General features: G+C 43.6%; 1 protein-coding gene across 5 annotated transcripts in view; it reads left to right on the top strand.

Moving 5' to 3' along the window:
- Positions 1-12,432, top strand: part of ANO3 (anoctamin 3) — a 242,787-nt gene that overhangs the window by 185,105 nt on the left and 45,250 nt on the right. For all 5 annotated transcript variants that reach the window (XM_082231876.1, XM_082231877.1, XM_082231878.1 and 2 more), the window contains 5 exons: positions 824-955; positions 2,181-2,287; positions 5,048-5,103; positions 7,776-7,897; positions 10,121-10,255. In XM_082231876.1, coding sequence (XP_082088002.1) covers positions 824-955; positions 2,181-2,287; positions 5,048-5,103; positions 7,776-7,897; positions 10,121-10,255 — 552 coding nt within the window. The remainder of the gene's footprint in view (positions 1-823; positions 956-2,180; positions 2,288-5,047; positions 5,104-7,775; positions 7,898-10,120; positions 10,256-12,432) is intronic.

The following is a 12,432-nucleotide window of genomic DNA, read 5'->3' on the forward strand; positions in this document are numbered from 1 at the left end:
AAACCAAATAGAGTCAAAGAATGTAAAATGCAGATGACTCTGTTTTTATTTTGCTACAATGTTTTTGTCACAGGCCCTACATATTAATTCTATTGCAGCTTATGAATACAGGTTGGAGTGGGATGTTTAGTGAACAGGTATAATGGAAACACAGCTATTATATTTGTGAGGCCTCATTGTATATTTCACCTCAAAGTAAATGGCAACCCATGAGTTATGTGAGGGAAGCTCTGAACCTCCAGATATTTCTGGACTACAATTCCCAAACTCTCTGACCATTGAATTTGCTGACTGGCACAGAAGGGAATTGTGAGTGGAAAAAACATCAGGGGCTGGAAGAGATTCCTTATCTCTTCTCTAAACCCATTCATGTGGGCCATTCCATTCCATTTTTCCCCAACCAGAGCAAGGGGGAAAGAACACACATCACTGGTAGAGCATCTGCTTGCAAGCACATGTGTCTTATGTTGAATCCCCAGCATATCCAGATAGGTTTGGGAGAGACTCCTGCCTGAAACCCTGGACAGCCACTGCCAGTCAGTGTAGACAATAGTGAGTTAGATGGACTCCACGGTCTGACTTGCTACGAGGCAGCTTCCTATGTTCCTAGTGTTGGCAGTGCCCCTTATAATACTTTTTTTAATCCCCTGGTTATGCAGCTATTTTTCTTCATTTTTGAAGAGGAGGACATTATAAAGAGTGTGGCTTCATCTTCTTTGTTTTCCGTTCTAGTACAACCCTCCCATTGCTGGGTAGCATGTAGCAACATCTCTAGGCAAAATGCATGCAAGAGATTGAAGTAATTTCCCCCCCAATGTTCCAGTTTGCAGAGGAATATGAGAGAACTGAAGAGCTGGTTGCCCAGAAATCCAATGAAACTTGACAAAGAAGCACTTCCTGACCTGGAAGAAACAGATTGCTATACGGCACCCTTCAGTCGCGCACGCATACATCAGTAAGTGGGGGGGACCCATATGTATATATTCATAAGGCACCCTGATTAATATTTCACTTTTCCTCAGCAGGTGACATAACATCAATCATCATTAACAGATGGCTGATGTCAAAACTGAATGGTATTTATATTCTAAAAAATCTGTCATCTATATTCAGTGATATCTTCTAGTGATAAACCTTTAGCAATGTAGGGTCAGGCACCAGTACCATCCCCCAGACTGGCTTTCTTTTCTCCAGTGTAATTTTGCAGTATTCTCAGAGCAACAATACTAAATTCAAAATGTATGAGCTACTCTGAAATCTTAAGGGCCAGCATCACAAGTGCTACATTTTTGTTTCATAAAGCAGAATCACAATTGAATGTTCCTGATTAAAACCATAAATCTCATATTCATGATTTTTGTGACCCAAGAGGGAAATCTCACTGGTGCAGGGCCATCCAATCGGATATTAGCAGGTCAATAAAATACCCTATAGTGTTTTGTGTACATAAAGTTTTGGAAACTTATTCCAAAAGGCCATTGTCTCAGAACCAGCTTGAAGATTGCTTGAATTGCACTACTTGCAGAAATTAAAATGTTTCAGGTTTTAGTTGCTCACATTTTAAATGGGGCAATGAGATCCTTGAACATTTGAAGTCACCTGACACTCATGGATTTGCTTTTCAGTATTCATTTAACTAGACCGAACTACAGGTTGAACAATTCAAGTGATATAAATAAGATCTTAATACATGGCCTTTTTTTAGAAACATGTTAATTGTGTCTATTCAGAAGTACCAGTAAGTCCCACTGAATTCAGTGGGTCTTAATACCAGGTAAGTGGGTATAAGAATGCAGCCTAAGCTTAGATTCTGAACCACATTGGAGTTAATTATTTGAAAATCATGGGATGGAAAGGGCATCATTGACTATATGGCATCCATACCATTCCTAGGAGGCAAAGGTTTCTGGCACAAGAAGTGCGTGCTGCAACAGCAGAAGGGAAAATTAGCTGGGGAGTGATATTGGGAAGGGCAACTGCTGTGGAAACAGGACAGCAGGTGAACCCAAAAGGCAAAGGAAGTTTACTGACAGATGTTTGAATGGCAGAAAATCAAAGGCTCAGGTGCCCGTGCTTGTATTTAATGTGTGGAGCTATTTCGTTCGTTGTGAGATATATTGTATGGTGATATTTTGACAGTTGCTTTGAAAATTAATCGACATCAACTATCTCTTCAACAGTTTTACAATAAACAACAAAGACAGTTTCTTCAGCAACTCCACGAGAAGTAGAATAGTACACCATATGCTGCAGAGAACGAAGTATGAAGATGGGAAATCAAAAATGGGTATAATTCCACTTTGGTATTAAGACTGCTTGTTGTTGGCAACATATCCTCTGCCAGCCAAAATTATTGAGTGAATATTTATACTAAAATATAGATAACATCCAATTGGAGAAGACATCATGGAATTTTCACCTGGGGACCCTCCAAATGACCATTTTCTTAAGCATTCATCCGATTTTGCTTGCACAATGCTTACGCAGATGTTAGATTATATCCAGCCTTTATTGCACATTTCTTCTGATTTGTTTGTTGCAGGACAATAAGCATTCATTCTCATTTGCTTGCAGTGTGTTTACATTCATTTCCGTTAATTAGTCTGTCAGTCATCCCGTATTTTTCAGTACATTTCCCCATCGCTATCCAAACCATGAAAAGACTAAGGACTGTTAAAGAAAAAGTGATTTATATGCATTGTATGTGCCATATAACATTGTGCCACCAGATGGCGATGTGGAGTCCCGTTTTTCTCTACCTGTTTTCCCTGTTTAAATTTACAGTACTTTAAACGGAAATGCTTCTTTAATGTGTCTAGATCTAGCCTAATTCTTTCTAAGAAGCAGATTTGCTGTGCTAAGACAGCAGAGTCCCTTAAACAACGTCAACTACGCAAACCTAAAGCTTGGCATGCACTTGAATTCCTCCTGGAGGAGGAGGCAGCCGTAAGATTCTTCACATTGGGTTGTCATATTTCAAATAGTTGTTGGGCTTGAGGGGGGGTAAAGTAGTTGAGCTTTTGGGCAAATTCACAAATTCAGCTATTTTTTAAAGGAAAATCAGCAAAAAAGACTGCCAACATGGGTTGCCACACGTCCAGATTTTCCTGGACATTTTACCGATTTCCGCCCAGATGCTGCTTCCAACTGCAGTATTCTGGGTATGTCCAGAAATTTCCGGACTTATGGCAACCTTAGAAGTTCACAGAAAACTAACAATACTTGTCAATTTGACAAAGATTGTTAATAAAGGCTTGAATCCAAAGGTGTTTTGCACTTGTGAAGAGGCCCTCATACTTGTGCAAGGTATCTACATCCAGTTCTTTTAATTTCCTCATCCTGCACTCGGTCTTCTTTATAGCCATCCCACTATCATTATTTTGGAACTTATTTTTGATTAGGGATGCAAATAATGTATTTAGTTAGGGACACGAAGACTGTAGTCATTCCGCTTATCAGCCATAACAAAACAGAGCACAAACCTCCCCCAAAACGTTCAGTTGAGCCACAAGTTCTTATTTTGCTAGATGCCAGCACAAATAAAGAAACAAACCAAGCAACATCACTTTCATTATGAAACTGGAAATAGTATATCAACTCACTGGGGGAAACAAAGGTCCTCCCGCAACTAAAGCTGTGGGGATTCCGTGGGGATCCTTATAAAGTGAGCATTGGGGGATATAAAGGACAGCATCCTCTGCCCCAGTGTAGGAGCTGCATGTTTACTGTGAGCAGCGTTTTTTAATCTGGGACTTTGAAACTCAGACTTGAATCCAACAAGCAGCAAACTGATCCACGCCTCATAGCTTTTGACAGTAACCATATTAGCAAAGGACCAGATGAGAAGCAGAAGAGCAAAGAGCTTTTATCTGCTTGGAGAAACTTGCTGACTTGACTTGAAACACCATTAGCCTTGCATATAATGATTTTTGAATGGGTTCATCGTTTCAGGTTAAGGAGAACTAGAATCAGGGCTGCCATATTTTGAAGAACAAAAAAAGAAGTAGCCCGAGCTGCTGCTAGCCAGAGCCAGGGAAAGAAGCCATGGCAAGCAGAGCAGCCCCAGTCTGAGCGGCCCAAGCCTGAGCCTCCGCCCCCCCCCCCCGAAAAACACCACACCTCAAACATTTCCTTTTAAATGTAAAAACCTGTCTGGATTGGCTTGTTGGCAACCAGCCAAAGAAGAACATGAAATCCACCACACTGTCACATCAGGATTCCGTTTTTGTACGATGCAAAAACACACACAGAAACCCTGAAGCATATGCACAAGTGTGCATTGAAGATATTACAGTGCAATAGGCCCACTTGAGGCCTTTGTGTGATGGCATCAAGATTGTTCTGTGTCTGTGTCTGTGTGTGTGTGTTTCAATTCATTCCATACCCAGGTGCTTGTCAGCAGGGTAATCCTATCCAGCAGCGGAGCAAGCCAATCGGGTGCCTGGGGTGGGGCCAGCCAACCATGGGGGCATATCCAGCTGCCTGCGGAGGTGGGGCCAGCTGCCCGTGGGGCGGGGCGAGCCAGGGCAGGACACTCTGTGGGGCCTCTGAGGAGCTGGCCTCCTCCCACTCAGCCATCCTACAGTTGGGGGGGGCGGACTGTTTGGGGCAGCATGGAGCCTGCGGGCACCCAAGCCACTACGTCACTCCCAGGAGAGACGCATGGCTCAGGCACGCTGCAGGCCCTGCTGTGAGTGCTACCCGGCATTTTGTCACCCCCCTCAGTGGTGACGCCCAGGGCCGCTGCCGCCCCTCCGTCACCACTGAACCTATCTAGAAAAAAAAGAAGCAGACAGAAAAATGGGGGGGGGCTGGGTATGTGTGGCAACATGAACAAAGCCAGAAAATATTCTTAATAAGGAAATTTATATACTACTTCATATTTCAAAGAAAATCTCTAAGTGGTTTACAGTCAACTAAAAATATCACAAATGAAATGCAGAAATAACATTAACGAAATCCACATTTTGGAGCAGCACTTGGATGTTAGCACTTGTGTTGAGGAACCTGATTTCTAAGTTGTATTATTGTCTTCTTCATTCCCTAGGCATTAACAGATTACTCAACAACGGAACTTACGAAGCTGCATTTCCACCTCACGAGGTAGATTAAGTAGTAGTGCTTTGAGTATGGTATGTTCATTCTAAATTTGCATTAACCTCCTGCAGTCCGAAAATGAAATGTAAATTTGCTCCCAGGTATTTCTGTTTCTCCGCTCTGCCAGTCTTCTCTGAGGACCCCTTCTTCAAACTATCTTCGTTGTGTAGTTTTTTGTTGCGCCAGATGTCATTTGTTGCATAGCATGCAACCCATCCAAAGCATGTTTATTCATGAGCACAAGGTTCTAGCGTAAGGCACAACGCCCACAAGCAAGGGGGAACCTCAGTTCCAGATGCTGCATATGGCCCTCCCAGCCCCTTTATCCGGCCCCAGGACATGCACCCGTCCCAGGCACAGTCCCTCCTGGCTCTGCTTTGCACTCTCCTTGAGGTTTTCTTGTTTGTTTGTTTGTTGCCTGGCTTGGGATGTGCTCTCAAACTCTTGCTTTCTTGGATGGAGGATAAAGAGAACTGTGTGTACATGTGGAAGCTAGCCTACAGTACAAAGGTGATGTCTGAATTCATTGCTCTGTCTGATTTCTGATTTTGCCTTTGACTCCTGTAAGTTTGCCCAGAAGGGACTGTGGCCTTCTGGCTGAAAAAAGTTTCTCTAGTCCATAGGCAATAGGAACTTTGATTCCTGGAAAGCAGATAGTCATAGGTAGCATGCTGCATATATTATATAATAATAATAACAACAATAATAATTATTATTATTTATTTATATCCCGCCCTCCCCAGCAGAAGCCAGGATCAGGGCGGCTATCAACAATAAAATAAGACAACATTCTAATATTATATTATTATTTTTATTAAAATCATTTCTATGCACCCCAAAACTTGGAAGAGGGCCTAAGTGGTGTTCTACATTAGTATAAAACAATGGAATATGTTATTTCAACTCATTTCAGTCAAGTTCTGCCCAGTGCACCAGCCTGTAGGACAGCAAGTTCCACTCACAAAGTCCCATACCTGCATCTTCCATGACAAATCAACCTTTCAAGTCAAGCAGGAAGCTTTGGAGATGATGCTGGGCTGAGCATGGTTAGAATCCTCACTGTAATGGGGAATCCTTGTTGTGTACAGTGGTGCCTCGCAAGACGAAATTAATTCGTTCCGCAAGTCTCTTCGTCTTGCGAGTTTTTCGTCTTGCGATGCACGGTTTCCCATAGGAATGCATTGAAAATCAATTAATGCGTTCCTAGGGAAACCGCCTTCAGACCAGGTCCGGGGACAGTCTGTCCCCGGACCTCTTCTGAAGGCTGGGGGGGGACAAGGGCTTTTCTTCCCACCCCCAGCATTTTAAAAAACCCCGGGACAGCGGAGGACTTCTCCGCTGTCCGGGCGATCTTAAAATGCTGGCGGGCGGCATTTTAAAATCGCCCCGGGACAGCGGAGGTCCTGGACCTCTTCTGAAGGCGGGCGGGGGGCGAAAGTCTTTGCTCCCCCCGCCTGCCTTCAAAAGCCCTCCGGGACAGGCAGGCAGGGGGAAGCAAAGACTTTCGCCCCCCGCCCGCCTTCAGAAGGTGTTCCCTCCCCCCCGCCCGGCTTCGGAGCACCGTTCCGAAGCCGGGCGGCGGGGGGAGGTGTTCCCGCCCCGCCGCCCGGCTTCGGAGGAGGTCCGAGGACAGTGGGGAAGACGCGCTGCGCTTCCCCGCTGTCCCTGAGATTTCCCTATGGGCTGTCGTCTTGCGAAGCAAGCCCATAGGGAATTTCGTTTTGCGAAGCGCCTCCAAAATGGAAAACCCTTTCGTCTAGCGGGTTTTCCGTCTTGCGAGGCGTTCGTCTTGCGGGGTACCACTGTATGTTTCTCAGTCAGAGGGAGGATTCTAAGTGCATTCAGCTGAATGTGTGTGAGAAAGAAAAACCCTTTGGACTTTCCAACATCATCATCATCATCATCATAATTATTATTAGTAGTAGTATTGCTGTTGTTGTTGTTGCTGCTGCTGCTACTATATATGCGTGTAAGTGCAATAGTAATTGTTCTCAGCAATGGCTTTATGCTAGTAGGAAGTGCTTCCATTCACATAAAGTGGGCCCCCAATTTTTGTCAGTCCTCAACTGCAGTCAAAACTTTCCACCATTCCTCAAGAGCAGCTTCTCAGGGGGGGTGGGGGTGGACTGCATAAATTGGGTGCCCCACATTGCACTAGCAAAAAACAAGTATTTTTTTTAAAATAATAATTAAATTTCAATATTGAGACAACCAATATCAATAACAATACAACAACTTTATGTTTTACACACACACACACACACACACACACTGCTTTTCCTTCTAATATTTTTAAACATGGGAATTATTGTGAGGATGAATATAACAATTGTGTACTTTATACGTAAATGTACCATATACTTGCATTAATAATGGACAGTATCTTCCAGCTGGAAAGTACTTCAGTTCTATACTCTCAAGACAAAGCACTTCCAGAAGGATCTCTCTGTTTTTGTTCCAAAATAATGTTTTCCTTCTGTGGAGATGTTTATAATTACCTCAGCTTGAGCAGAGTACGCTCAAGACTGTACTGTTCAGTATTGTTTAGTAATACATGGAGCAACTGTCCTGTTCCATTAGAAATGTTGTTTTAATATTTTTCCTAATTTCTTCATAAGAACACTTTTCTTTTGTATAAGCACATAACAATCCCCCCTCCACCACTATCTGTCTTCCAGGGAAGTCACAAGAGCAGGCATCCCATCAAAACTCACGGAGCCCAGAATCATCGACATCTGTTATATGAGCGCTGGGCACGGTGGGGAATGTGGTATAAATACCAGCCTTTGGATTTGATCAGGTACTCCAAGAATACTGCAGAACTCGGTTTAGTCCCATGAAAAGGGAGGAAGGCTGAATGGCATTCCAATGAACATTCTGCTGTGAACAGTCTCCTTATATTAGCCTAGTGTTTTAAATTGGTTGGGTAACCTCTGTTTCAGGAACTGAATGCATCCCATCATGCCACTGTTATCTGGCCCTTGGGACACTCCCTTGGCCACACTCCTTGTCCTTAGGCCACACCCCTCACCAATAGTGTTCTACACTCTCAAGTGGTTTTGCCTGAATGGAATGTGTCTTTGAACTGTAGTAATGTCTCTTCCTTTCCTAGTTAGGATGGAGGGGATATATGTACAGAGCTGTCTTAAGCATATGCGGTGCTATGGTGCAAAGATCCACCTGGCACCCGCCCCCCCAGGTTTCCCAGTCCCAGGCATGCAGGAGAGCGGAGCTGGCCGGCCGCCTCAGCATTTGGTTGCCCCCAAACTCGCGGCGCAGAGCCGCCACAGCAGAAGAACCGACTGCAGCACTCTGACCAACGGACAGGCTCTTCCCCGGACTCAACTCTCAGGCCCCAGACTCTCGGCCTGGTGCCCCTGGGAGCCCGGTGCCTGCGTGCCCCACGCCCCTAGTGCCTATGGGTAAGACGGCCCTGTATATGTAAAAAATAAACCTCTGGCTTTTGTGCAGTTTAAATCTGGCCTGTGTAGGTAGACATTTATTGTGCCATGCACTTTTCCCTCTGGAGTGTGACCTCTGGATGATTGATGGAATCCAGCCCTCAGCCTGAGAAAAGTTCTCCATCTCTGCTTTAAGTAGTGTATAAATTGATTTTTTTAAAAAAATCTTTGATTTGTTTCTTAGTTTTGATGAAATGCATGCTGTATTCAGAAAATGTAAGATAATAATTTAGCATGCATCTGCAAATAAATACAATAGCGCAAATACAGTAGTGCAATCACACTGAATTGGCTGTCCCAGTCCATTTGCAATGTGCCAAATTTGCCACCACCTCTGACTTTCCCTCTCCCTTCTGTTAAGCAGCAGCCATGCAACAACCCATTGGTCAGGTGAGTGCTGCCACCCCACCATGCCACCTGCTACTGGTATTACCAGATCTACTTATTGGCATGTGTGGAAGGAAGGACTGCCTAGGCCATGTCCAGAGACTCTGGCTGCATTTTGACATCTGGCTAAACCATTGTTTAATGTGACATGAACAAGCCAAGCAAACCAATGGTTCATGCATTTTTCCCATCCCCTCTCCTCCTGTAGCATCTCGGGAGGATATTGAAAGTTTCTCTTCTGTTTTCCATTAATTAAAGTTTAGTGTTTCAAGCCAAAACTATGGTAAACTATGGGTTGTTGTTTTGAAACAAGCCAGTTTTGAAATCCAAAGGTTAAGGTTTTAAACAAACTATGGTTAACATTAACACATCAATACAAGAAATTGCAGTTAAGCAAAAATCAGATGCAAAACTATGAAAAAACAACAACCACAGAGCAAGGTTGACCTAAAACATTTTGCTGCCAGAGCAGAACAGCAAGTCAAGGTGTCTAGTACTAAGGTAAGGCCAAGTCATTTCAGCAACAAAGTCCCACAAAAATACAATTGTAATAACATAATAACTAACAATTTGCTTCCCTTGTATGACCACCAAAACCAGCTGCCCCAAGGTGACCACTTCACTTTGCCTATTTGCAAGGCCAATTTTGCTGCAGAGTTTTGTTCATACCATGTTAAACTATGGTTTAGTGTTGCATCCATATGTACTTTTTAAACCTGTAGTCAGTGACGGCAACAATACTCCCTGCTCCAAGAGTCTCTACAATGGCCATTCTTTTGAAACAGACAGGACTCTAGTTGTGCCTGACTGTGTTAAATTAAAAATATGTATGGTCCAGAACAGGCTTTTCCACTGTGATGAACTCCAGTTTTGGACTACAACTCCCATTGCCCCTGACTATTACTCAGCCGACTGGGACTTAGGTAAATTGTAGTCCAAAACATCTGGCCAGCACCAGATTGGGAAAGCTGACCTTGAATGCAATCAATGGCCTTCAAATTATATGTTGAACTGAAATAAAAGGGCTTTGCCAAACCCATTTCTAACCAAATCCCATCCCAACTGAAGAGTAGTTCCACTTAAGGTGAATGCTCTGTTGCCAAGGCTGGCATTGGCATTCAATTACCGTACTTTGACATTTAAGCTTATTGTATATTTACCTTTTTCTTATGCAGGCGGTATTTTGGAGAGAAAATTGGCCTTTATTTCGCTTGGCTGGGATGGTATACTGGGATGCTCATTCCTGCTGCACTTGTTGGGCTGTTTGTTTTCCTTTATGGATTATTTACCATGGATTCCAGCCAAGTAAGGTAAGAGGTGTGGGGATGTCCCCTTTTATCATAACACAGCATGCTCTGTCGCTATGAGCTGGCAGCTCTCAAGCCCTATCAAAAGTAGCTGTCGAAATGGATCACGATAATAATGCAAATTGGCCTAAGCCCCACTCTGCTGCCTGAATATCATATGGAAGAATCACAAGGTGGGTTTTTCATACCGGGCCTAAGGTTTTTGGTGTGTGCATGATGCTTTTGGTGAGTGATCATCTTCAGGCCAGTTTCTGTTTGCTTTTTAAGGATTGTTTTGAGATGCAGCAGATCCACTTCATAGTAATTAAAAATGAAATAACATTCTGGTATGAGCTACTTTCCCTCCTTAGATAAGCATTTACATCAAAAGGTAGGGGGGACGGGACAAAATGACTCTCTCAATACTGAAAAGTTATTATTCTAGCATGACCATAAAATAAAAGCATGACAACGCAATGTAGCATTTGAAACTAAAATCTCCCCATTCTGACCTGTGCATCATAAAGTCATCTTGCCTCAGTTACCTTGTGTTGTGCTGCCATCACTTTGTACATTCTCTTACCCCCTTTGGCAACAGCCAATGATGTAGAGAGAAGTTGAGGAAAAGCACAATGTGACAATGTTATGAATTACAGGGGAACAAGGAAGAAATCAATGCCGAGATGCTGTTTTGGTGTCCCCCCTCCAATAAAATAAAAACCAACAACATTGGTCTGGAGGGTTGGGAAAAACCCTGAGGAAATTTGGGGTTTATGAAGGGATGAGGGGGGAATTCTGTTGCACAGGCCAAAGTTCTAATGATTCAGTGACTTCCCTGCATACAAACACACAGCTCTTAGGTTGGATGGGGGAAGAAAGCTATGCCCCCCCCCAAGCAGAACTGTCCAAAACCTTCTAATGTCCTATTCTTTTAAAAGAATATATTTTACTGCTTTTTCACATTTAATAAAGTTAATTAAAACATAGCAGACAACAAACAGCAGCTAGTCTGTTATTTCTTGGAAAAAAGCGTAACAGCGGTTTGAAATTAGAACCATTACTTAGAACAAGTTTATGATGCACATTAAAGTCTCTGATCCAAAAATTTTCTCCACATGTTTCGATAGGTCCTGCCTATTATTAAGGCATCTACAGGTCATTTAGACAAGACCTTTCCCTAACAAATGGAAGGTAACCCCAGACCTGGCCAATAGGTTTGAGCAATCCTCCTGGTCCCATTAACCCTCTCCTGTCCCTGACATTAATCCACCATTGCCTCAAGGCCAAACCACAAAACAGTCTTATTCACAGTAAACAGATGTCAAACCCACAAAAATATTCTGGGGAAGAAATCTCATTCCAGTAGGCATCATTATGAGGGGAAATGGGATAGAAATGCTTTTAACAAATAAATAAATAAATAAATAAATAAATATTTGTGAAAGCCTTTTGATAATCAAAACTGTGGGTGGGATTCAGCTAAAGAGGCTCATCTCTAGAAGCCCTGTGCCAATACATCCATGTGTGCAATGGGCCCTCTCCTCACATGGCTCCCCAAATTGGCTTGGGTGTGTGGGTGTGTTGTGAGAACCCATGAACCATCATGTTGCCAGGGGCTGGAGTCAGACACAGGTCACATGAAAGGCACAAGACTCTATCGTCAGTAAAGTTAACTCTTTAATCAAAGAAACAGCATACAACTCAGAAACACATCCCAGTAGGTCTTGCCCCTGTAGAGCGGTTGCCAGGAATGAAGGTCCCTGCCTTCTACCCTTTCTAAGGCTCTTCCTCTTTCAGATGTTTCCAAGCATTCTCAAATTGCATGTGCCTATCACTGGCTTCTGTTCTGCTCTCCTCCTTATCCTGTATGTTCTTGGAGACTGGGGGGAAGGGGAAATTGTTATAGCAGGAGAGAAAGACTCCATGGGTTCTTCAGTAGTCTCTTGACCTCCCCCGCTTTTCTGCTTCATCCTCAGAGTCTGAACTATTCCCTGTCACAGGCTCTTCCTGCTCACTAAACCCTGTTGCCTCTTCAGCATCCATTCCCTCGTCCCAATCTTCTCCCTCTGACCTCTCCTCAGTGTCCCACTACCAATCCCCAGCTTCTGAGCCATCCTTCTCTTGGGGTTCCCTTGGGGGTTCACTGGCTGGTGCCTCTTACTACTTTATCCAGCCAGTTCCTGACACATGTGAGGAGAAGG

The sequence above is a fragment of the Podarcis vaucheri genome, assembly GCF_965113315.1.
Source record: "Podarcis vaucheri genome assembly, chromosome: 1".
Lineage (NCBI taxonomy): Eukaryota > Metazoa > Chordata > Lepidosauria > Squamata > Lacertidae > Podarcis > Podarcis vaucheri.